Source organism: Bombus pascuorum, chromosome 7 (genome assembly GCF_905332965.1).
Source record: "Bombus pascuorum chromosome 7, iyBomPasc1.1, whole genome shotgun sequence".
Lineage (NCBI taxonomy): Eukaryota > Metazoa > Arthropoda > Insecta > Hymenoptera > Apidae > Bombus > Bombus pascuorum.
Genome location: NC_083494.1, coordinates 10,990,432 through 11,017,943, shown reverse-complemented (window position 1 = coordinate 11,017,943; position 27,512 = coordinate 10,990,432). Strand labels below are relative to the sequence as shown.

Genomic DNA, 27,512 nt, shown 5'->3' with positions numbered 1-27,512 from the left:
CGACTCCGCTGTTACTGCCTTTCTCGTTCTCGCTGCCCCTTCCCTCCCCCTGCCCCTTTCTCTTGTTCCTCTTTTTCGTTTATGTCCACGTTTCTTCTTTTATAGGGCGAGTGCACACGGACACGGTGCCGCGCACCGGATTATTTACCGTTCAATTGTCGCGTTTTTCCGTGGACAGCCGCGAGAACGCCTTCAGTGTCCCCCTTCGGTGCGCGTGAATGAAGGACGACGAAGGAAGGCGGCGTGGCTCCCTTCACGCTCGTTACCACTCGATTCTTCCAGTGTTCTCCACCTTTCACCTGGCTCGCGTGTCCTTTCCGCATTCGCCCAAGTGACTTACCGATACCTCCTCGGTCAAGCTAATTACCCACGTATTCTGTTATTCGTTGTTACGTGTACGATAGGAGAATTTCAAGATCCGAAGATCGTTTGAGATTCCTCGAGACGATCGGAGCGATCTGTTGCACGTATCGCTGGAAAATGTGAAGCGGGAGGAATGCTGATAGTCGAAGGAACACGTTTGGTGCACGGTGAACGGAGTGCAGACTTTATGAGATCGTTGGACGAGCTTTGGAAGCTATTATCGAGATCGGCAAATCGAAAGATCGAATAAGCGAATCGCGCGATCAGCCTGGATAGTATAATTAAAACGGAGAAAAGCGGAGTGAACGGGGCAAGGTCTGCGGAGGAACTGGAGGAACCGCGTTGCGCGTAGCCGACGGCTGCAAGGCTGCTCTTCCTCATGGATCCCATCGTGCTAGGTGAGAAATTGCTCCTACAATTCCCACTTCGTGTCCATGCCATACGACAACGTAACTACGATTACGTAATGTACCTCTGAATCTTTTTTTAATAAACATCGCTAGATGTTGAGGAGGATTCATTCCTGGTTTGTTGGAACAGTTGGAACAGTCGAAGAAGAATTTGGTTTATGTGGCTGAAAATAGCTGGAGAATATCAGAAACTTACTGCGGAAAGTTATATTTGAAGGATATTCGTTAAACCGTCTAATTATGAAACTAACTCGATCGAAGAGTTGAAACTCGTACAAGCAGAACTTTCGAACTCGTTGGATAGAAAAAGCTTCGCTCAAAAGTTTTAGGACAGTTGTTACATCTCGGAAATTGTAAAATATTGAGAGATAGTCAACGTTCGTAACGATACATCGAAGATACGAACGAAGACCGACGTTTCGCTAAAAATAAGAGATACGTTGCTATATGTAGTTGTTACATTACATTGGCATAAACTTACGTTAGCGTCACATGCCATAGAATTGATTTACCACGCTTGATATGTACTTTCGTCAAACTTTGAGTTATGTTAGCGTCACGATATTTCTGTTTCGCGATTAATGGGACCATCCGCGTCTTATCTGCGGCGAAATTTCAAAGCGTGATGTAACTTTATATAGAGCGATGAATCGCGGGTGTCTCAACGCTGGTCTCCTTAGTGAAACTCATTTTCTTCTCGTACGTTTTTGCCCGAATGCGACTGTTCGACGAGATGAAAGATCGAATCTCGATGGCGCGCGATGTGTTTGCATATGCCAATCAACTTCGACCTAATTGAATTTATAATTAAATGAGACGTGGCGCTTGGTTGTATCTTGGTGTGGCGCCGTCGCTCGCCACTTATTAATTTCAAGCGAATCGCGTACGATAATGAAATAGGTTGCCAGAATTATCTACCAACACGAGCCTATCTAAACACCGTGCACAAGCTCGTTTCATTTCAATTTTTTGTTTACCATCGCTAGAATGCATCTAAATCTCTTCTATCGGCTCTGCGTCTCGACAAACAATATTCGATCATTCCTCGAACGAAGCTTTCTGTTTCGTTTTCAATCATTTTTACCAAGTAGTTGCCCGAAAGAAATTTTAGATAAATCGTCGTTGATACGACGATTTTTCAAAAGAAATTCGTCAACGGAGGAGGACTCGTATTATAATTTTTTAATCTCAATCTCGCTCTTCTTTTTTTCAACAAATGATCCCTACCGTTTGAAGAGAACACTTTTAGCATATGCTTAATGCTAAGATGGAAAATCATACGTATCAGTAACGATCCTTTCGTATTCTACTTTTCTCAAACGTTAGAAATTCGTCAACAATAACGAAGCGCAATGGGTTCAGAAGGCGATCCAAAGAACTGGTAGCAGAGTTAAGAAGAAGAAATATGCGGAAACAAACATTTATTTACTTATCGACATACGGGCGAAAGCGTACGTAAGCTGAATAGCGTGCTGACTTGGACAACCGATAGGATCGATAGGATTTACGAAAGCTTGAGTATAGAAATAGTTGGCAAATGGTGGAATAATTCGCGTGAAAGATGCTACGAATCGATCCATTCATAGAAAGTATACTGTACTCATTTCTCCAGAAACCTTTGACCTTGCTGGGTGCCGGATGCCCTCCTCGGCTCCTTATCGCTCTGCTTTCGATCTTTCTTTCTTTTTTTTCTTTTTCTTCTGAAACTCCCGACCAGCCGTAGCAACCGTATATCGGGACTGGCCGTGGCCACGAAGCGTAGAACGAATCCGTTCGGTGTTTAATAATTATGTCAGCGGCGTTTTCTGGCTTGACGAATATCGAAGTGGACCGTCCTAACGAGACTGTTTCGCAGACGATTCTCGGGGAGCATGATCTATGCCACCAGATACCGGTGAAACGTCCAGCCAACTGCGCATTTCTGTGAACTAAACAGATCTTTGGAAATACGGAGAGAGTTTCCTCTGATATATGTTATCGTAACGTTGGCTGTTATTGTGCTATCCTTCGATTTCGTCTTCTTCCACTAATTATTCTTATCGCAACAAATCTGAAAAAAAGTTTATTCCTCGTACAATGTCGATCGTATTGTACGTTGACGATATTGTTATTTCCAAAGGCAGCGGATGAAATCGATTTAACAAGAATTTTGTAGATCTTACTTTGGCGATGATGTTTCCTCAAATATTCACCGGGAGAGGCTCTTAAAAATTTACTCCTTTTTTCGTCGATTTTCGCAAGAAGTTAATCCACTTTTCGATAAGATGAGCATCCGCGCGATGATACGATAGTTGCAAAACGTATGACAATTGCAAAATGTTGATCTTTTTTGGAAAACGTCTACGATAGAGGAATGACACGTCCGATCGACGATGCTGAACCGAGTGCACGATGACCTACATTTTGGTAACGCAGGATCATAAATCTCGATGATGTTCCACGTTTATTGTGACGCGTGAAACGCTGCCGATGACCTAGATCTATCGTTACCCTTGCAGCAATACCGATCTTTCCACAGACGTATGGACGCGCCACATTATTTTCTACACGTACGAATCGCAGGCCAACCTATCCATCTTACTTACGCATAATTAAAAAATCTATTAGCTCGAGTGTCCTCAAAGAGGATTCGATTAGGACGAAGACTTTGTGCAAGAAACATGGAATAAATTATAGGGAGCGTAGACAGTATACGCGGTACAGGTCCTCTTTTTAAATATTTATAAATATTTATAAACATCCGGAAATATCTAGTCGTACGGGTCATGGTTTTCTTGATGATAAATGATAAATATACAGCCGATTACGTTAATTCGTCGAGATAGGTTCATACGAAAACGAGCTTTAGATTTCAGGCTGAAAATCGTGGAAAACTGCGTTTTTCGCTATTTTCGATCGTTCGTAGCTCGTAGCAACGTCAATCGGTTCCAATGAAATTTTCAGCATGTACTATAGCGTAATTGGCATAAATCTACAAAACGCATCGTTTAATTTTTCATTACAACATCGGGTGGAAAAGTTATAAAAAGCAACGTTTATTATCGCTGACCGATCGTAATTTCTTCGAAAGTTTCTTACGCGTCATTCGGCGCGTTGATTCTTCTAACTTCTCAAGGGAATCCAAGTACTTCGATCAAATTTTAAAAATGTTATTCTGCTTCGAAGGGTATATTTTAATAGGACCGACCGCGAGGACCGTTCTGAAAGTCGGTAAAATTTCGCAGCGCGAGTAGAAAGAAGAACGATGGAAACGGAGGCGATGTTTGAGTCGGTTTAAAACGCCTGTGTTATCGGGCTCTGGTTTTTTCTCCAATGACGTTGACAATCTCTGAAGTCATTGACACCAATACACTCGTAGCCACATGTACGGTTCAAGACCTCGATATGTAACCGCGGTACATTGGAAACGTATTCCATAGATAAAACGACGTTTTATGTTCCTTTTGTATTCCTTCACGCCTGTTTACGTGGGTGAGACATTAAGGCGGACAATACAAATTTGTCACGGCACTTCGCAACGAACGATTGACCGTTAAACGATCCTCCGTTATTTTGCACTGATCGCGAACCGTTTCACAAAGTTATCTGTGGACGTTGAGATTCATCAATCGCGTTTAACAATGCTCGTAATGTGCAGGCTGCTATCGACGTGGAATAATTAAGCGATTAATGCACTGGTCGGCTGATGCTTAATTCTTAACTGCTACTGTGGGGGTCCAGTTAGAATAGTATTGTTATACTTTCGCTTTAACGCTAGAACTATAGACCTGTAAAGCGTTGTAGTGAAAATAAACAGGTATATTTCATCGTTGAACTGCCGATGTTTATGCAAATTCATATCTTACGAGGACAAAGATTTAGTTCACCTACTAAATATTATAAGAAATATCGTACATACTGTGAGATCCAGATTAGTTAGTACAACAAACAATGTTGTACTTTTGTTTTGACGCTAGGATATATAGATATATAGCTATAGATAAGATAGGTCTCGTAACATAAAAGATTATGATTAAAATGAAAATATCAAATGTAGTGGGAATGAATGCGTATGTTTTATTGTTAGATTTCCGATATCTGCTTATGCAAATTAATAATACGAAGAGAAAGCTAAAAAATTAAAATCAATAAATTCTTATGAAGATAAAGATTTAGCTCGTGTGTATTAAATATTAGAAGGTTTGGATATTTCATGTAGTCTTGTATAGAAAACATTGGGAACGATTTTCGTATTAATTTGGATGAAAGGAGGATACTGTTAGACTCTGTAGTCTAAGTAGAAGATCAGATTGTTCCCTATGAAAGATTCGGAAGAACGTCTCGTGTCTTATTGACACTGTCAGACAACATGCAGTTACAGATTCATTAGCGTTCAATTAGTACCGTTTGTTCTAGTTAAACAAGGAAGCTAGCTTTTAAAGGGTCCAGTTGACAAAGGACTGCTCAAATACTTGTGCTAGCTTCTGGAGTTGTCTCGAGCTACCCTACCAACTGTTCCGTCTCTGACTTCCTTTCTCAGGGATCTTTCGAATCCTCTTTCAGCCCTCTCAGAAGGTTTGAAAACTTCGCGACAATTTGGTCGTTAATTTCTCGACCCTTTTAAAGCTAATTTCCTAGGAGAACCTCCTTATTTGCTACTATGACTTTTGACTAAATTTAAAGCAAATTTGCCAACTACAAATTACAGATTCCTAAAGGTCCTGTAAATACTCCGAACGCTCCTAAAACATCGTTGTATCGAACGGGTTCGTAAAATGTTTCATTCTGGATGTTTCATCGAATTTAATTGTAAGAACGTTAAAACACCGTCTAAAACACCGAAGTAAAGCTAAAACAATTATCTACCAATTACTATCTAAATATACTAAAATTGCATTTATCTAAATTCCTAGCAAGCTTAAAAGCTAATTCGAGCAGTTTAAGCGTCGCGATATCGCTAAATACGTAAATAGTAGATTACCCAAAACGTAAGAGATGATATCTTCTTTTTTGCGACTGTTAAGCAACACTTTGACGTGTCTCTCTCGTTCTCAGAATCATATTTTCGGGATTATGGAACTTTCGGTAAAATGTTATTGCACGACGATCTCTTCGGTCATTTAAAGGAATGGATATTGTTAATGAATAAATTTGGAAACATAATCGACGCATAATAAACATAATAAACTATGTAAATATCTCAATTGGAATAAGAAACACATTTCTGTTTATATTGACAATTATAATACCTACTTAACATAGTTAAACTTGCTTATTTGATCCTATGCTCTCGTTCGTATCTAAGTATCAGGACACCTGCCAGTTTTATACGATACTTCGCGATTAATTTAAATTAGTTGTATCCAAGAAACAATTTAATCGATCAAACTTCTGTATTCGTGCGATGCTGCAACCTAATATTTGTCCAAATTATTTGCATTACAACATGATATAGTATTCTAATAAATTATGATCGATCTCGAAAGTTTGCTAGTCTAAATCCTATTAGAAAAATTGAAGGTGAATTAGATTAGATATTCCAAAAAATCTGTTCAAAATCTGAATCCATATTATAAAATCATCCATAGTCTATACATAACACGAGTCCTTTATAGTCCAACGTTTCACTCGAAACGATAACTCTTAAAGGTTTTGATCATTTTTCAATGACTTTTCAAGTTCGTTGAACTTCTCGCAAGTGTAGCAATGCCTATGAACGGAAACCTTTCATGGAAACCTCGATTTGCACATACTTATAGGAATGAAAATTAAAAGCTGCGAATGAAAAGACGAAAGAATGTCTGCGACTGACATTAACGAAGTTAATCCTCTGACTGTACCTGAGGTAATGTAGCGTGGATCGCGATTTGGCTATGAAAGCGTGGCAAGGTGGAACGTATCGTATGGACTATTAGATACGGCATATAGTCATCCACAAACAACGATCGTAAGGCGAAACGATCCGGAGATGTATCGTTGACAAGTTATTACTTGCACGATTTGGACGTGAAGTTTTGCATACTCGTCTCGTGATTCAAGATCCTGGCGGCCCGCCACAGGGGTTTCTTCTAATAGCCCATCCCAAAAACCTGTCGCGACTCTATAGCATTCAGAGTCGAGTAGCAATTTTCGTCTCGGCACAGAACATGCTTTCAATTACGGCTCGCTCTTCGTTTACTTCGGTATTCATCTTCGCGGTCTTGGTCTTCGCTAAGAAAACTTAACTCTCTCGATTCTGTCTTTGGTATATTATACAGAATGATGTGCCAGAATAGACAAAACGATCGATCGATAAATTTCCTTAGAAATCTCATAGGTAGATTCGCAAGTTTCCTAACTTCAAATTACAAATTCCACAAGGTCCTGCGTACTCCGTACGTTTCTAAAACATCGTTTCATCGAACTGGATGGTAGAATCGTTTTATTTTCAGCGATGCTACATTATTGGGAAGTTTCTGTGATTTCTGTTTTTGTAAAGTATATCTCGTATTTTAATTCCTAGTGCGCAGAGACTAAATTTGATGGAAGCGGGAGGTCGTTATTAATTATTTAGGCGAAAGGAATATTATTTGTTTAATTTAACGAAAATCGAGCCGCGTTTGAAGGATCTAAATGAAAAAAGGGAACGTAATTTTCGGCCGAGCGCGTTTTTTGTTCGTCGATCGAATATATTTCGGTCCCACTGTCATCGCGTATTCCAGATGTGAGCCGGCCTCACGCACACGCGTGTGCGAGATAAATTTTGCACGCGTGTATTTTAGGTTGCGCGAAGAAAGGTACGGTCTCTCGGAGGGAAAGGGAAGCCGAGTAGAAATCGCGCGGGAAACTTACAAATCTATTCGTTAAGCGCTTAATGAATAAAACGAGTGCGTAATTCCGTCGACGAGAAGAAACGTTTTCAAAATCATGATTTAACTGATGATTAAAAAGTTGAATTGTGCAGGCTCGAAGTTGCGAGGAAATTAACATTAAACGATCGGTATTATCGAAAACCGAGTTTAAAGTTCAAAGGAGATGTTTGGATATTTATAAGGAACATAAACGTCACGGTGAAAAATTTTGAAGAGAAGAGTTGCTCGACGAGATAATCGTGTTTCGTTAGCAGAGGGATCAGAGAGTTCGATTGAAATTCATCGTAACACTCGGTTTACTCGGCAGCCGCATGTAGAAATCGGCAGAGCTATGATGAAACTATGTTCGACGAGGTCAAACGGTTATCATGAAAAATGTACCGCGATTAGCATATAATTAATTTCCTCGTGCATCGAGTTGCATAAATTTCACGCTTATAAATAGACTCTCTGCTAATCGACGAAAAAAATTCAAAATCCGTTCTTTCGATGTCGGGATCCGACGAGTTTTTTTCTTAAGGAGTCTGCGAAAAGTATATTCCTGGCATATATAAATTAACCATTCGCGATAACGCGACATGATTTACGATTTACATTACTTGCATGTAACTGCGTGTATTGCTATACTTGGATCGAACGCGATAGACGATTCGATTACAATTCCCAGTTTTTAGATTACGCGAAATCCCGTCCGAATTATTGAGAATCTTTTCGATTTCACAGCAGAATCGAAGCAAAATAACAGAGGTTTGCGAACTAACGCGCTGTTATACGGCGAGTCGGAAGCGTATGCTCAACGCTCTCTTGTTAATTATTAACATTATGACTGCGTAAGAGGTGGTACATAGGTCCTAACAATTCTATTTGGCCAGTGCCCAGGTTATGAGGCCTCTGGAAATAATGATGAAACATGACAGGACTATTTTCAACGTCTGCGGATTCAACGCGAGCACGTGTTATAAATCTATGCTCGTGCATCGACTCGGTATTCCGCTAAGTATTTCGGCTAAATATCAAGATTCACGACCCTTCAGAATATTCTCCATTCCATGAAACGATCTTGCGAATCTTAACTAGCTCCGCGACTCTACCTCGTTAACTATCCTTTCGTTAATTTAATTAATTACCGAACGCTCTACGCTAGCGATGAGACCAACGCGTAGTAGTGCGAATACGAGTCAGTTCTAGTACAAAGGTCTCGCTTTATGACATTCTATTGTTAATCGCAGGAGATTATGTTCCGCTTTAATTGAATCGATTCCTAACATCAAAATGAGTAGCTGTAGAGTTCGAGAACGTACATGTACGTATGAGTACTTAGACGCTTTGATTAGATTTGAAGGAAACCTAAACTGCTAATAAATTTGAAAGGAATTTTATAAAAATGATAGTTCGAGTAGTGAAAGGCAGAAACTAAATATTAGGAATATAATTAATTGGATATTGTTCAATAGAAAGCTAGAAGCGAATAAAAAGCTACCACAAGGATATCGACAACTAATCTTCTACTTAAAGTATTCACAAAGCTTCGAACTTCTAATAAATTTGAAAGGAATTTTATAAAAATGATAGTTCGAGTAGTGAAAGGCAGAAACTAAATATTAGGAATATCATTGGATATTGTTCAATAGAAAGCTAGAAGCGAATAGAAAGCTACCACAAGGACATCGACAACTAATCTTCTACTTAAAGTATTCATAAAGCTTCGAACTTGCCTAAAAATACAATTTACCTAATTATGTTTGAAAGCATCGTTTCCATTTCTCAAGTTCCATATAAACAGTTCGAACCTATTTTCTTTCAAAGTATTCGTTAAATAAGCCTACCTTCTAACGATGTATCGAACTGGATGGAAAAGACTAAAGCAAGGAATGTAGGTCCGATCGTTTCGTATAAACTCAACGCAATCGTAGAGATGGACAGGCGTATTGGCCGAAAATGTCACATATATACAAATAGAACAACACGGTAACGCGTGAAGGCGAGCGATACAGAGCAGTGCCATCCAGTGCTGTACCACTGTATTCGATGGATTTCGAGCCAAAACTTGCTCCAGATCGTTTCAGATCGTTTCAACTTGTTCCACGTTCACGGTGTAAAACGAAGAACCTTTAATCTTCGACACGGCGCGGCGTTTGCGTTGGAAGGAACTAATCAGTGACATGTGGGCGCCGGGGTGCAGACGAGCGCGGAAATTAAACGAAAGATCCGTTTCTATAAAAGAGGAGCGAGAGGCCGACAAAGGGGATAGGCAGAGGGGTCGATAATTAGCGAGTGAGAATGGTAGACAAACACTGGTCGCGTTTCGGGCATCTATGTAAGCGGAACACGTGTTTTCGAGGGTGACACTGACATCCATCACTCGTCCGGTGTACGCCCACATCACGGACTCGCGCGTCCGTCGTTCAACTTTTCTACTTATACACCAGCAGCGTGCACCAGCCGATTTTTGCTGCTTCTTTTATCCGCGACAATTTGTTCCGCCTCCCCGGTATCGTTTTCGCAAATTTCCAGCTACCAAATTAGTCGATCCTTCCCTCGTCGTCTCGTCGGCTCGCTGCTTTTTATCCTTTTCTTCTTCGTTCCTTGGAAAACGAAGCGTGCATGCCACGAGAAATAATTGGAGGATCGTTTACGGTTTACACGAATAACAACATATATAGCTACGAGCGAGATCGAAGAGATTTAGGACCACGTGCGAGACGAGTTAGGACCATGTTTCACTTTTTCAGTTGCGCGTCGTAAACGTCAAATTGTCGTTAGCTGTCCATGTTATTACCGAACCTGTATAAAAGCTCGTGCACTGATCTATTTGATACATTGCTATACTGTGTCGTACAGCTATATTGCTACATAAATTGTAGTATGTCATGCTAGAGCTGAACGTTATTGAAAATATCTGGAAGCTATTCAAATTATGATTCGAAGAGAAAATTTCAAAATGTTTGGCAAAATAACGAGAACATAAATTACCTGATACGACAGCTCATGTGGAACGTATCTGAAATGTTAGGAATTGCAATCCAAGCGGGAGAAGTACAAATTGTTAACATATAAAAGTACCTATACTCGATCTCCCGAAGCTCGTTCTATAAACTTACATAAATTGGAGGCAACCTATCTCTATAAAGGTATCATATACCTTTGGTGCGCATGGTTTTCGATCAATCGACCATTCAACGTAATGTCCGTGTCACGGTTTGACGTTATCAATTATGCCTGGACTCGCGCTATCAATCTCGATCACGAGCATGACGTCGACTTCCATCGTTTCTCTAATATAACCCACGATTGTGGTAAAATCGTCTGTTAACCTATAAAGCTTCCGTTGATTCGCTTGTGATTCATTTCATTTTCTTTCCCTTTCTTCCCTTTTCCCCTGAGTCTACGCGAAGAACCGCTCAAATTTCTCGGATCCCGCGAATCGAGGTGGAATATATCGTCGTAGGAAGATCGAGTGGACGCATACGTCTGCGAATCGCGCGCGTGGAACCAACGATCTGGCCATTTCACGCGCGCACACGCGCGTGAACGTCGCGGTGCACGCAATATTATTAGACTTTTTCTCCGGTCTACGGTGATAAATGGCCGACATCAAAGGGTCCGACGCGTGTAGTCATTTTACACGCGTGTAATACACGTATTCATCGTTGAGGAGGGTGAACCGTGCACGCGTGTGTGTTTGCACACATGCTCTGCACCCGGAGGATCTCTTTCCCGTTCGGGACATTCTTCTTTTTCTCTGATGCTGTCAACCGAGGAACATTGACGGTGTAGAGTTTATTAACATCGATAGGTACGAGCTCGTACACTTTAACGTTTACAATTCGTCGCTCCAGTTCTTAAGCCTGATTCGTACCAGCGGTCAAAGTTACGGTCACATCACGATCAATCAAACGCTTGCCCTCGGTGTTCTTTCCCGATTGTTGACCGCATTGACCGCGGTTTTGATTGCTACTATGTCGATGCCACGGTTAACAGATTTTCACTTGAGTCGATCGTACCGCCTACTATGAATTGAATTACGTATATAGCGATTTTGACCGACGCTTGACTCGATGTGATCTGACTGTACCGTGATCGCTAGTGTGAATTAAGCTTAAAGATATTCGTAGCGCGACGACATCCCTCGAAAGTAAAACACGCTGAGGCTCGAAAGCCATATTCTTCGCGTATGTCTAAGATTTTTTCCCTAGAAAGAAATTTCTTGGCTGTCTGCACTTCCTACACGCACATACTAAGAAATAATTCATAAATGGACAGGATGACAACTTCGCATTATATATAGAGACATTTTGCACGATATTATATATTCCACAATTACTTTTATTCGAAACTGTCGGAGCTGCACTTGAAAAAGAAGGATTCTTTTAGTCGTTTTACAGAACATAGATGTTAGTTTCTTAGCAACTTTGTGAAACCGGTTTTTCCGTAATTGATCAAAAAGTCAGTTTTCCAGCGACCTTACTACGGAGGATTACGTGTTAAAACTTTCAACTTTGAAGATAAATATCTCTAGCACTATAAACTGGCACTATAAACAACTATAAACAATTAGAACTTGTTGTAAATTTGTACTCTTTATACCATTGAGACATATGTGGATCGGTCAATTACATTTCGATCGATAGGATTATTACAATGAGGAGGTAGCTTTACTTTCCAGTAATTCGGGAGAACCAGCAAGAACCGACTCAAAATCAATCAAAGGCATGTCACTTTTATCGAAAGAAACATATTCACAGCCAATTAATATTCGTTGTAACGATACTGAAAGACGAAATTCTTCTTCATGTGCTTTACAAAGAAATCAAGGTATGGTGCAATGTCTAAATTAGTTTATAAGATTTCGATATTTGTCTTCTCGAATCTAGTATATTTTCGTTCCTGTTATCGAGTGGACTTACAAGCTGGTAGACTTAGGGAGAAACCTATAAACCGCCGAGAATTTATTGCCGACCCTTATTGGATTTCTAGAGCTTAGGTCCTTTAAAACTCGAGGACTAATGCTCGAGGAGTAAGAAAAATATTTCCCTTAGATCGCATAAAAAAAGATAATAATAGTTTTTCATTTTCGTTACTTATAAAGACGAAGTCGAAAAGTCTCTGTCTCCTCCAACAAATTTTTAATTCCTCTTTACCTCCAATTCTATCGCGAGCGTAATCTCGATTGGGCGAGTTGTCGAGAGTTTCGTGGGAACAGCTCTAGAGCCAAGGAAATTCATCGTAATTATAAATCTATCATGCGAGCGGTTTATCCCTTCATTAATTACTCACCTATAGAAGAGAGCCGACGAGGAGCACGCATAAACCACGGGGCTTGTCTTCCGTTTAACGAGCCCGCGCTGCTCCCTCGCGATCGAACGGTTCGCCGGCAAAAAGACGGAGTTTTAATGTAACGCGGGTCATTAAGTCCAAATCGTTGGAGTTTAACGGGCCACGTCGGGGTCGTTCCACGAATCGGCGATCCGCTGAAAAACTCGCTCCTTTTAGCGGGGTGATTCTTCGAAAATCGCCTCCTCGTTTGTCTTTCGATTAAAACCGGAGAGCTTTTTCTGTATTAAAGATAATATTTGCGAACCTGTCAACGATGGATAAAAATTATGTCGTGTGTATATAACTCGTGTAACTCACAATACAGTGGCCAACTCGAAAAGTAATAAAATTACAGTAAAGGTGTTAAAATCGGAACACCCTTTGGATAGATAATACGAAGAAATTCCAATGCTAAAAAACGATCACAGCTATGAGCTCGCTCAAAACTCTCTTCGTCTACGTTCTCCAGAAGAACGGAGACGCATTGACGATCTTATCTTCCTGTTTAAATTTATTAACGGAAAAATGAACTGTTTCAATCGTTCGTATATACCATATCTGATATAAAATATAACAATCTAATATAAATCTAACATCAAGTAAAATGCGACTTGACCCTTCCAGACCTTTTCGTTCCTCTCCGCTTTTTTCACAAAATCACTACACAGCTAACTTATTTTACTCTGATCCATCCAGCAGAACGTGTATATACACAGCAATGAAATACGTAACTCCGTAGACTTTCTTCCTGAATCTTTCAAATCCTTCAAAACTTCCATTCTACGTGTTATTAATTATAACCGTCAAGATTATATCATTGTTTTATTGTTCTATTGAAAACAACGGCAACCTTTAAGTCACAATTACAGCGTCCACAAGAGTGGCTATTTTCCACAGGTCTTCATTTTCGCACATCTTGAACGTAATCTTTTAAATTACACGATAATATTGTTTTATTCGCCTTCGCTGCTCTACGTCGAGTACCTGAAGCACTGTAACTGTAATCTGTAATAGAGCATTTTCCCATATTATAAATAAATAGATAGATAAGTAGGTAAATATCCATCAGCGAAGAGCGAAAGAAACGAAAGTCGCGAGATCGCATCATTGGAAAATTATTTCAAGCATCGCAAGTTCTAAAACAAACTTGCCCCACGTAAATTGATAAAGGATCGTTGATGGTGGAAACGTGGCGTAAAGGGCGCGTGTTTCGCGCCTCTGCCAAGAAGCCGCCATTACGGGGAGATCGAGGGGATGTCGAAAAGGGGGACGAAGAAAAAAGAATGGCCGGTGGCCGCGCAAAAACGCGTCTCTACGGTCGGCGGCGTCGCCGACGAAACTCTTCTTCCAGGAATCACGGAGGCATCGTAGGGCCCTCCTTTCCGCCGCGGTTTTCTTATTTATTCCTCTTCTGCGTAACGCGTACGTCAGCTCGGCGTTCGCGTAGAAAAGAGAGACGATGGGTAGAGAATATGGAGACCGACGTAACCGAAGGGAGAAAGGGCCAAGCCACATAAATTTTGCCCCTTCCATGGACGGAGGAAAGTACACTCGCGTTCCTCGATGACGACTTCGTACTTCCTTCACGGATATCCGTTCACCTCTCTATTTCTACTGCACGCCACTTCAAATAGATGCAAAATGAAGAAAGGAGCTTTCGATGCTCGACATCAAAGAACCTGGAAGATGTCAACGCATTAACGTTTTTGCACTCGAGAAGACATCTGTTTGCGAAAAGGAGGACGTTCAATTCCTTTTGCTTTTCGTTCTCGTTTACGTTTGTTTCGTGTCGATCGTAAAGTAATATAGAACGAGGTATTTGCATATTGTCGAAAAATTCTATTTCCAGCGTCGCCTATAAATCCGCTGCGTTTTCCTAAATAATGGAAAATTAACGTACTCGCCGGGAGTCCTAACGACACTTGAGCATCGGTCTCTCGAGTTAAAGATAGCTCTCTTATTATTCTCGTGACGGGTTGTTGTCTTTGCTTACCGGAGAATGGAATTTAGGTGGGTTTGGAACGTAGTTAGGGGCAATTGCTAGGGCATTGCTTCGCTAATTAAGGGTTGTTACAGACGAGCTCGGCCGAGTAGAGGCAACCGACGTACATCTGCATCTCATTAAAACCCAACCCAGGCGCCAGGTGTAAGGCTCGATGCGAAGTATATTATAGTGGCGTTATTTAGTAGCCTAACCCGTCGAATCGATGCGAGATTACCCGCTCGTTTTACGTTCCAACGTAACGTAAAATTATCCATGGCTTTCCCTTCGCCACGATTTTATAAGTCGACGTCGCGTTGCTGTTTCCGCGAATCGGAACGCGAGATTCGAATTGAGAAACGGGGTGTCACGTATCCGAAATAAGAGGACCGAATGAAGCAGAAATTTATTAAGAGTTTTATGGTCCCGAAGGGTCGCGACGTAATCAACCACGTTTTAAAAAGACGACCGACCCAAGGTGGCTGTCTAATTTTTCTTCGACTGCTTCCAACCGTTCTTCAACCACAACGAAGACGACCAGAGTTAATACGCAAGTGGTGAGAATTTGCTCTCGATGTGTTCGCTTTCTTCCGATATAAATGAAGAAAATCCCTATTTTTAAGCTAATGCTCCCAGACGATCAACAAATATCGGACGATATCGTACTGACAATATGTACACGTTGCTCCTTTTAGTTGAGAACCTTGAAATACTTACATATAGATATAGCAATGATAGTCTGAGGGCAGCCTAAGATCGTACAACGAATGTTCCACCGCCGGAGAGTAAATTGAAGAAACAACAGCTACAAATAAAATTTATATATCGAGTCTGGTCGTTTCGAGTCGATTGCTGTTATAGTTACGTAAAGCTAATGCACCGTTCGACGTTGTTTACGGACAGAGAGTAACGGGAGCGAACTCGGTGCAGATCAGCAGCAGCAGCAGCAGCAACAGCCTCATCAACAACAGCAGCAGCAACAGTACGGCGAGGTGAACCAATTAGGGGGTGTGTTCGTAAATGGCCGACCCTTGCCAAATGCGGTCAGGTTGCGAATAGTGGAGCTTGCACAGCTGGGCATCAGGCCGTGCGACATCTCGCGGCAGCTGCGAGTCAGCCATGGTTGTGTCAGCAAGATCTTGGCCCGGTACCACGAGACAGGCAGCATACTGCCTGGCGCGATCGGTGGCAGCAAACCCCGTGTCACCACCCCGAAGGTGGTCCAGTATATCAAACAATTGAAACTGAAGGATCCTGGTATCTTCGCTTGGGAGATCAGGGATCGTTTGTTGTCGGATGGCGTGTGCGACAAATACAACGTGCCATCGGTGAGCAGCATCTCGAGGATATTGAGGAACAAGGTCGGCGCGGCGACCGCGATTCATCATCATCCCCATCATCCGGCGCATCATCACCATCATCATCATTTGTACGCGGCCGCGGCCGCGGCTGGAGCCGCCCTTTGTCCTGTCCCGTATCCGCCGACGCCTTATCACGCAACGCCGCCGCCCGCTGTAACGCATCATCACCATCATCATCATCATCAAGGTTGGTAGCCTCAATGATCTCGCGACTTCTTGTTCTTCTTCCTCGAGCGAGAACTTTCTGCGATTTTCAGTTTCTCGCGTTCGCATTGATCCGCGTTGCATTGGATAATTATATCAACGATATATGTACAGGTAACACATAGATACGTACAGGTATCAGAAGTGTCATTATCGATAACTCTTAAAGGCTATCGCGGTGGAAGTTTCACCCCGTCTTCGTGTTACTTGGTTGATCTTGGTGTTATCCGATCGAGTAGCATTTATTCGACCGGGTGATTTAAAGATAAAATGGAACGCACTGGGTGAAATTTCGTCCTTCGTAGTATCAGCGTGATTGCCTGATAGCTTTCAAGGGTTACATTGGGAGCAAAGTTCTCGCTCGAGACGCCAACCTACCGGGCACGGTACGTGACACATTGGTGGAAGAAGACAGTAGGTGTGGCACCTCCTCTCTGTTCGTATCCCGATACGACAGAGAGGAGGAACAAAAACACAAACCTGTCCAAAAAAGAAAACTTCGTTCTCCACCAGCGCAACTTGAAGTGTGCGTTCAGTTCTAGCAGCGAGCTCGCGGGATATCAGGCAACAGTCGCGTCTCTTTCTTCCATCTTGATACGAGCGCTGAATAATCGAATTCGAACGAACCTCTCCATACCAATTTGGTACCGGTGCGTTTCCAGTTGGGCCGACGACGCCGGGCAAGCTGTCACCGTCTTCCCCGACCGCTATTCATCCCAGTGTCGGCCATCAGACGGCTACTTCCGTCGGTCTACAGTGGCCGAGTTCTCACACGGTTCACGACATCCTCGCCACCAGCTGCAACTTGATCAATTCGCAGTCGTCTCCGTCGCCAACGTCGCCATTATGCGCTACGGTGAACAATAATCATCACCACGGTCACCATCATCACCATCAGAGCAACGATAACGCTGCCAGTAACAATAACAACGAGGAAACCAGCGGTTACCATCATCCGCACCACCATCACCATCATCAGCAGTATTACGCGTCGGCTCTGTACCATCATCATCATCACCATTCGGACACCGTCACCCCCGTGGCAACCACGTCACCGGTTCTCACTGTACAGTCGATCATGATGCAGTCGTCGGCGACGAACAGTCAACCAGCTAGTCCCTGTAATTGAAACGATCGTGACGTTAGATAGGATTTTATCTGATAGTAAACGCGAGTGGTGGAAAGACTAAGTAACTGGATCGTGGTATAAGACATATACATAGTGGTTGCATATGTATCCATGAGTTAATAATCGATATGTAATTAAGGAAAAGGACGATCGAAACGATGAGAGTAAGTAGTGGTTGTAAGTGAGAATAAAGACAAAAAATATAGGAATAAAGAAAGAGATATGAATAAGTACCTAATGGGGTGTGGCTGGCAAAAACGGTATATCATCTCACCAGTATTATATATTTTTATCGTCATTTGCCAAGAGTGCCTTCCTTCGAGTGCCATAAAGAAAATTGTACGTTCGTTATTATTCGTGAAACGGACTGTGAGAGAAGACGATCGAGATTGTTGCAACTTTTGAAAAAAGGATTTGCACGTTACTCGTGGAACCTGCGAATACTGTTTTAATCGTTTACCTTGTTTTATTTTTTCTTTTTTTTTTTTTTTGTATGTTTGTTCAAACTTTGCGTAGATTTAATGATATAATCGTTAAGGAAAGAAGATCGTTTATTCCCAGCGAAGCGAGATTTACGAGCGAGACGTTCGAAAAAAGCTCCCCCGATAAATTGGGAGGATGTTGTCGATATTATTTAACTGATAAACATGTACGATCGTGTCACGATCGTGCGATTATAGTCCTCTGCCATGCTTTTTTATGGAATGCAACTTTTGTCATTGGGAAATATATATTTTCCGTCAAGTTAAACAACGTACTTCTTTTCCCTCTTCCAATCTTCTTCCATCCATACTTTGAAATCGAAGAGGAAAATCTGCAAAGGACCAAGGTACCTGGTATGTATTAAACAAATTTGTTAATCTCGTATGAAATATAAGTATCAAAACCAAATTGTCGGAATGACGAGATTCAAGTCTTTTTATAACTTCTGTAGTTACTACAAATACGCAAGTGCTTTGAATGAAATTAATACTAATTCTCAATAATTACATAGCCGTCTATTTTCGTGACACGACTTTAGATCCACATAATAAGGTGTATTATCTTCTACGCGTAAGAAATACCACGCGAGTCAGTAGCATCTATCAGCGTTGATCTGAGACATCGAAAAGATCGATCTGATAACAACGCATCTCAGACGAACTGTCTCTTTGCACGGCGACTTTGCTATAATTCACCGAAAATTTTTCGTCCTCCGACGTTAATTTACTTCCTAGCTCACGGCTCAGTTGGCACGCTGAAGAGTTGGAGAATACAACGGTGCTTTAGATTTCCTATAACTTCTCTTCTTTTTGGCACACCTTTCGAACGTTCGGTTCCCTACGGATAATAGAAAATAATTTATTTTCTTTTTATATTTTCCATCTTTATATAATTTCCCAACGTTCAAATAACGCGGCCGTATTTCAGTCGAAGTTAATCTGCTGCGGTGATCTTCGTAATTACCAAGGCTTCCGCGAAGCAAAAGGAGAAGTTCGTTTGAGACGCGGCGATCCAGGATGAAAGAAAAACCGGCGGAGTCGTCGAGATTTAGTCGTCGGTGTGCTCGTGCAATCACGAGTTTCCAATCGATCGAAGCACAAGGTACGTATTCAGTTTGATCGCCGCTGCAGAAACAGTCGACGCCGTGCTTAAGAAACGACGCAGGAAGAAGAGAAGACACAATACATTTGCATAGTTTCAACGTCTAAACGTGAGTCTATAATTGCCAACTATAAATTGCTTGCATTTTAAATTTCAAACTCGAACGTTCAAACGTCCACACGTGCAAACGGAGCTTTAGATTTCAGCCGCTTCGTCTTGCAGGCAAGCTTTCAACAACGAAGAAACTAACTTTTGATCTTCGTTCCGTCGATTCTTTATCGACTGCGGCCAGGCAACGAATGAAAGAGCGAGTAGAACGTATCTAGAAGAATGGGATAGTCGTAAAGCACGTTCGATGGTATTGTGTCCGATAGAATTATTGTCTATCTCAGGCTTTTACGTATTCTGTTAACGGTCTTGTAATAAATGCGCGTACATGGATCGATTCGCGCGTAACTACCGATAACGTGGACTGCTTGATTGATGCTTCCATTCCGAATAATCAGCAACGTTTCTCTGTAACCACAGATAATGGCCGTACAATGTTTAATGAGCTGCGATATCGTTCTTAAGGCGTGCAAGCTTACAACTAAATTAATCGTTTCCTCTCTTGTTTTTCACAGAAACAATGTTTCTGGAAGAGAGCTGGCCGTTAACGTTTTACCATTTTAATTAAACTTCGACCTACGAAATGCTTGTTGCATAAGGGAACCCTGTTCGCCACGTAGCTTCGACTTCGAAGAACAAGAATTATTTAAGAGAAGTAAGTACAGGTAATAAAAAATGGCGGAATAATAAAAATACTATAGTATACTTTCCGCTAATTTTAAATTTAGTAATTAAACTTCGTCCGACGAAATGCTTGTTGCATAAGGGAACCCTGTTCGCCACGCAGCTTCGACTTCGAAGAACAAGAATTATTTAAGAGAAGTAAGTACAGGTAATAAAAAATGGCGGAATAATAAAAATACTATAGTATACTTTCCGCTAATTTTAAATTTAGTAATTAAACTTCGTCCGACGAAATGCTTGTTGCATAAGGGAACCCTGTTCGCCACGCAGCTTCGACTTCGAAGAACAAGAATTATTTAAGAGAAGTAAGTACAGGTAATAAAAAATGGCGGAATAATAAAAATACTATAGTATACTTTCCGCTAATTTTAAATTTAGTAATTAAACTTCGTCCGACGAAATGCTTGTTGCATAAGGGAACCCTGTTCGCCACGCAGCTTCGACTTCGAAGAACAAGAATTATTTAAGAGAAGTAAGTACAGGTAATAAAAAATGGCGGAATAATAAAAATACTATAGTATACTTTCCGCTAATTTTAAATTTAGTAATTAAACTTCGTCCAGCGAAATGCTTGTTGCATAAGGGAATCTTGTTCGCCACGTAGCTTCGACTTCGAAGAACAAGAATTATTTAAGAGAAGTAAGTACAGGTAATAAAAAATGGCGGAATAATAAATACTATAGTAACCTTTCCGCTAATTTTAAATTTAGTAATATTAATTATTTGTGACAGCAAGCATAGATAGAGTACGTAACACGCTTGGCGCTCTTCTCTGTGCAAGTACATACGGGAGCGCGCACGAGCGTACGAAAGCACCAAGTTATAAAAGCAAACGGACCGGCGTTGTCCAATCAGCGTTGATCGAGCGTAAAATCCCTCCTCTTCGACGAAATTAGACACCCACTTGGTGCTTCCAGCTTCACGATTCTTGGCCAAAATAACCAATGATAGTTTTTCCAATGGACCTCCTTTCAGTCGCCATTTATACAAAATCAACGTGGTCGCCATGGTATTTCATCGAAGAACGAGAAAGGACAAACTTTTCTAATTTCACGATCTTCGCCTTTGTCGGGAACGATGTAACACCAAACGAACGAGATTCACGAGACTGTAAAAACTTGTTGAATCGTTAGCTCTGCTGCCGACGTACACGCTATATAACCGTTTGCCTTTTTCTCCTGATGTTTAGGCGAGTTATAACATAATGAGCATCGCGCCGGCCTGACGGTCTGTCCCTTTGAAATACGAATATCCCCTTTTCCATTCCGCGGTAAGATACTCCGCCCCGATACTCTATTACTCCCTAGTCAAAGGAGCGACAGAACCTGCTCACGGGAACCGCTTCTTTGGAAGTCGTTCAGTGTCGGCTTTCCATGTTCTCATTAACAGCGGGCCGCTTTTATTAACCGCGAAAAAGAAAGGGGGATGCTCCTCGGTCCTCGTAGTCTCTCCTTCCTGAAAAATTCTCATACGTGCCTACTGTAGAGAGATTTTCTGCAAGAATGAAAGAAAGGAAGAGGAGGAACAGAGATCTCGTGACAGACCGTGCAATGACTCCACACTATGGAGTAACAAGCAAGAGATTCGCAGATCAGCCAACGGGTTGGTCCATAAGTGAGTGCGGTATCGTATTCTTCGTCAATATTTACAACTTCTCAACGTTGCGATAATTTTTGGACTCCTCGTTCGAAGAATTCCGCGATCCAATCTCCCAGTCGTGGAAAGAAACATTCGCTTCGACTATAATGGTGGGAGCGAACATTTGTTTCCGCTAGTCTCCGTATCTTTTGAACGATTAATCGCTTTGTTATTGGCACGGAAAAATATACGTGGAGAAATGTATGGTCGCACGAAAGAAGAAAACAGAAGCTATCGAACGACGTACCTATGGGTCATAGCCGACAGGCGATTGCTATGAGATATAATATTGAATATGAAACGAAAACCGCGAACTTACGGACGAACCTATTATCGATTAAGGTAGCATTTAATAATAGCGATTTAGTAATAAACGGAAGACGAATTATTAATCGTGGTAAAGAGACTTAGAGTATAACTCGAATTAGAACAAGGTCAAAAAATGTCGTTCTTCTAACTACTTACATTATCGTGTAGAAAACATACAGAGTAATTTATCTCGGATGTAAAAGCTCCATCAAACAGTTACAGGTTCTAATATCAGAGGAGTGGACGGACATTGGCCGTGAATAGGCGTATAAATTTCCACGGCAAATACACGTCAGCGGTTTTTCAACGAACATGAAGACCCAAGCGTGAGATAAAGGTGTTCTCGGTCGTTGTGTCCGGTTGCGATTCCTTGCCGTTTAAAATACGGCGAGTTCTGGTAGCGAGCGTTTTGCTTCGCGCGGCACGCCGTGCTCGCGAACTCCGTCGCGCTCGATTACGAGCTACGCCATGACGAAGATACGCTAATAAATTAACGGGTAAATAAACCCTCCGCGAGAGAACAGGCCGCGCCGCGTATCTGTCTCGCTTAGAATAGAATAGAATGTATTAGAGGAGCACGGGCACGATTAATGGGCCGAGATTTCGCGCAAGTGGAAAGGCGCAGCGTCAACCTCGAGCCGCACGATTTCCCGAGAACGAGCTGAGGTAAACACGGTGATGGAATAACTTTTCCGTACTTTGAGAAACGTGTCATTTTTCCGTACAGTCGAACCACCGCCAAACCCTGTGACGAGCCCACTGCGCGCCTTTTATGTGTCACGCTTGTCGGCTCGTAATGTACACTCCTAGAAGAAAAATAACTCACAGTATTCTGTTTGCTGATAGAGCGTTAAATGGTCTTATAGGCTGTCTTTGAATCATTGAGAATTTCAAAATCAATCTGTTAGAAACATATCACATTACGATCTCACGTTACATACGTCGGTTAGGTATCTTACTTTTAATCGCATTGCGTTACATACCAACAATGCAAACTAATACTCGAATGGTAACTTATAACATGTAATATAATATTGTATATTCTAATGGGTTTTTCCTACAAATAAATCGAAATTAAGTTAAAAAAATTTAAAACTCAACATTAAAAAATTAACATTTAAAAATTTCAAATTCAACTATTTGAAGATCTTGGTAAAATAATATCTCCAATGTGACATCATCTACGTTCAAACAGGATTCCTGATGTCTGCTTCTTCTTGTTGCATCTTGTCTTATCCCGTCGACAATGAAGTCTTTTTCTCGATAGGAAATAGGATGAAGGAAAAGGAGTAGAAGGAAACGTGGTAATTAAGAAAACGTCACCATTCCCGTGGTCCAGCGTGGTTCCTCTCGTCTGGAGGCGAGTGTTTGGCGCGTTTTCCATTCGGTGTACAAATAGCTCGCAGACCCCTAGCCCCTGTCGGCTCCTCTCATGTCTCCGCGACGCGTCGCGTCGCACGCTTCATGCCTCTGCGCTATCCGATGTCGAGCGTCGCCGCTCCAACTTTTAATCTGTTCCCTTTTTTCGCTTCCGTGGACGAGCGACGGGTAACGTGCGAGGCAATCTCGTGTATTTACCTCGTCTAGTCTTCAAAGCGGTTTTTACAATTATTTATCAGCTGGTAAAATGGAACAGAGAGGATCGTATTTTATCTGTGTGGTAAAAAGAGAATTCTCTTTTACCTTGTGATGAACCTGCTCCATCCAATTTTAACGAGTCTCGTGCGTCGTCACACGAGATAAATACTTCAACTACGAAACCACGAAGATTGTAAGAACGTTAACTCGTCCGAAGCAAAGGTCTTGTCATTTTTATTTAATTCTTCAGAAATGGGAATTGTTTTCGCTTAGACCAAAGAGTGACATCTTGCGCATCTTCGAAACATTTAACGAATGAGCTTGGCTACTGTCTCCTCCAGCGGATCAATGATAATTTTTATTCGTATTCGTTTACAGAGTGGTTTTAATTGAACTCGATTTTAGTTAGAGTAATTTCATTTAAATAATATTTTAATGTAAATATTTTGTAAAGAGGTTACCGCTTACTGTCCAAAGGAGTTATTTTACCGAAGTGCAAAAGGAGGATGGAACGACGGCGCAGAGACGCATTAGCCATATTCCGAGGTTGCATGGCGGAACGCCCCTTTCATGCCATCCCCTCCTACCTTTGAATATCACAGGAAAGATAGAATGTCCCGTAGAATTCACCGACAAAGATTCGGAATTACGTTCTGGGTGTAAATTAGTTAACGAATTACAACGCTCAATCTTCGCTTCTTTATGAACTGTACCTCTTCCCATCGCTGAATCGTGTATCATCTTCCGAGGTGTTCAAGTTCGATTAAATGACAATTAATGAAGTTTGAAAGTAAAAATGATATTTCTTCGGTATTATCCTTTGTTCGAATATTTACTGGAAAATTAATTTTTAATATGCCAAAAGAAAATATATGGGTACCATAATTGCTCGAAAAATCTAACAGGAATATGTATGCAAGTACTTTAAAGACGATCATTTCACGTAGACTTATACTACGTATTCGATTCAGGTAAATTTGCACAGTTATAAATATTTATATTGTAAATTCGATTAATAGTAAAATTTTAATCGAATATGTAACGGAACTTAACTAAAAATGAAATGGACATGTACATAAAAGGATCTCATTCATTTTAATTTATTTAAAAATACATGTAATTCAAAAATTTTTTTATTTCTTATTTAATAAAAACAAAAGAAAAATTATCTCTCTTAAGATAATAAATTTAAATTGATTTTATGTAATAAGTATCTATTAATATTGCTATGGAAAAAAGTTATCGACTTTTTATCCATCGTAATTAATGTGTATTGTACATATGATGTGTACAACAAAAAAAAAAAAAAGAGAAGAAAAGGGAGGTAACATAAATATACGAATTTTCGTAAGTATTTGAACTATACTATGTTACCAACAGCTATACTCGAAATTGGAATTTATATTTTATTCTACCATACAAGTAAAGCATTAAATCATTTGTTCAATGCTTTTCTTCTTCATATACGTATTAAAAGACAGATGCTGATACGAAGAAAACAATGAGTGGACTATTTTACATAATATTTCCCAAACAATAAATGTATCGATTCAATTTACGACTGTTTATCAATATTTATCAACTTATTTCTCAAGTTTTTTATCCTACTTACAAGATGGTAATTACTTAAATAATATTCTACAACAGCCATGATACAAATATATAACATTTAAAAAATATTGGTTCCAATGAAATGCAAGTATACTCCCGGTCATAGTGTTTCTTCTTACATCTAAGAAAAATTTGAGTAACGTTTGCTACTTGGCGAATTATGACAAAATGACTATGTAATTCGATGAAGGGAATGAATGTATATTTATATGATGACAAGTAAAAAGTGAAATTTTTCTTTGAAAATTGTAAAATTCATTCATACATGTAAAGTGTTGTGTAAGAAAAACATCTTCTCCTTCGTTGGACCATTCAATGTACGTAATATGTACAATTATTGTAAGTACATTTAATACTAGCCATTATTTTCATCTTTTGGTTCATCCACCTTTACTTCCTCCTTCTTTTCAATATCATTCGTGTTTTCGTAATTTTCATCTTTGTCGGATTTTATGGAAATAGCCGGTTCGTTATTCTCTGATTCTACGTTATTCTCTGATTCTAAGTTCTTCTCTGGATTTGGATCACGATTTTCTTCTCCTTCTTCCGTCGACTGTGGAACTTCCGCTGTTGTATTTAACGTTGCGGATCCATCAAAATTTTGTTGATGTTTTCCGAGACCTACTTGCACTTCTATAAGTTCCAGCTCTTCGACCAATGCCTTCTCCCTTCTTTCGATCTCCTCTGTAATATAGAACAAATGCATATTATAATTCCTTTTATTTAAAATTTATACCTAACACTCTTTATAGAAGTGCGTACCATGAAGTTCTTTCGCAGATTGCGCTAGTAGAATATCAGTTTGTGGGTGTTTACGCTTTGGTACGTAATAAATAGGAGGTTGGGCACGCGTTTTTATAAACGAAGCAAGTGGTAATTGCGCCGCGCGCCAATCTTGAAATTGTCGGCTGCGCGCCAATTTTGCCTCTAGCGCTCGGACTTCTGCTAGTTGCCGTTTACGCGATAAGAATAATTGTTGTCTTTCTCGTCGTAATTCTTCCTTTTCTCTCCTTCTGGCTTCTTCTACTCTTGCCTCTACTTCTGCCTTTTTATCTTCCTACAAAGGATTGTTATTTTCAGAAATATGAAAAAATATTCTTTCTCGTATCAAGTAGAGAAATATACTTTTGCTTTCAGTTTAGTTTCTTCTTGCCGAAATTTCTGTAATGTTCCTAAAAGGGCACCAAACATTCGTTTATTCCTTTGTCTGCTACGTTCATCTACTCTTTCCCGTCTAATAACTTCCTGTCTAGATGGAATCTCTCTCGGTGTTGCTATCACTCTCGAAGACACTGCTGGCTAAAATACCCATTCGATAATAATACTTAAAACAATGTATCGGTAAGAATGAGCAAATTGTTATAGAATTCTACCTTAATAACATTATCATCTTCATCGGCACTATCGTCATTATTAGAAGGAACACGTGCACTTAACCGACTGAAAACTGTTTTTGGTTCACCATTTGAACCTTGCCATCTCCTTTTTCCACCAGGTAGTTCATTGTTGACAAAATCAGAAACAACACGCCTTCTATCCTCTTGCAATGGTCTCTTTTGTGATAATCTATTGAAATTATAAATGCAGAAGAATATTTCAATAAATATACACATAGTCTTCTTTTCCTATTTTAATAAGGTTACATAGTTAAGTGGAACGAATATTTATCACTACCGAGTTTGGTAATTATGTATCGTGCACTTAAGCGAATAAAGCTCTCATTACATTACTACGATATCGTAAGTAAATACAATGAGATCACGTATAATTTAATAAAGTGGAAATTATCGAAATGAAATAGGTTATGTTTGTAGACAACAGTGTTTCATTCAAAGATTATTGAACTATCGGGCAAAACGTATATTCTATGAAATAGCATTTTTCTGTTATGATTTAAAGGTGTTTGGAAATAAATTATTCAAAATTTAACCTGGGTGGTAGTTGTAGCGGACCGTTTTCTCCCTCAGGGAGATCCCGGCCCAAAATCTTTCGAATACTTCGATCGAGTCCTCGAAGACCATCTCGAGCGGCTTCTAATTGCGCTTCTAATCTTTCGGCACCCCAGGCCTCTTGTATATCTAATTTTCTCATTTATTTATATCTCTGTACGTTCACTTAAATCGCGAAGTCAATTTACTTAACGATTGTTGTTGAACCGCATTACTGTCGTGGAGCCACCAACAATTTCGTTCCTTTAACCAAATCGATAAGTCTGGGGATTTTTCCTTGCGCTTGTAGATCATACTTCTAGTAAATTTCTCATAATGCTAACTTAATATATTACAATTGGTTGAATTTATATATAAGAAGTCTAATCTTTAGGATATTTAGAAATTTGTTGTAAATTTTTAGAGTAAGGAAAGAAATAAGAGAAATAATGAGATTGAGTTTTGAAAGATGGTTTTT

The 27,512-nt window shown here is 40.4% G+C and overlaps 2 protein-coding genes and 1 long non-coding RNA gene across 3 annotated transcripts; 1 reads left to right on the top strand and 2 right to left on the bottom strand.

Annotated features, from left to right (window-relative positions):
* The first annotated feature begins 453 nt into the window (after nucleotides 1-453).
* Nucleotides 454-17,594, top strand: LOC132909375 (paired box protein Pax-1-like). The gene is made up of 3 exons (XM_060964177.1): nucleotides 454-761; nucleotides 15,804-16,448; nucleotides 17,128-17,594. Exons 1-3 carry the CDS (start codon nucleotides 743-745, stop codon nucleotides 17,592-17,594), a joined length of 1,131 nt encoding a protein of 376 aa, XP_060820160.1. The 5' UTR covers nucleotides 454-742.
* Nucleotides 16,335-23,595, bottom strand: LOC132909391 (uncharacterized). The gene is made up of 4 exons (XR_009658532.1): nucleotides 23,241-23,595; nucleotides 17,415-17,584; nucleotides 16,946-17,316; nucleotides 16,335-16,412 (listed from the first exon to the last, which is right to left on the bottom strand). It is a non-coding gene; the product is annotated as an uncharacterized LOC132909391 (long non-coding RNA).
* Nucleotides 23,596-24,612: 1,017 nt separating this feature from the next.
* On the bottom strand, nucleotides 24,613-27,332 carry LOC132909374 (pinin). The gene is made up of 5 exons (XM_060964176.1): nucleotides 27,037-27,332; nucleotides 26,480-26,672; nucleotides 26,232-26,405; nucleotides 25,869-26,163; nucleotides 24,613-25,790 (listed from the first exon to the last, which is right to left on the bottom strand). The coding sequence occupies exons 1-5, from the start codon at nucleotides 27,195-27,197 to the stop codon at nucleotides 25,462-25,464; spliced, it is 1,152 nt and encodes a 383-aa protein (XP_060820159.1). The 5' UTR covers nucleotides 27,198-27,332; the 3' UTR covers nucleotides 24,613-25,461.
* Nucleotides 27,333-27,512: the final 180 nt, after the last annotated feature.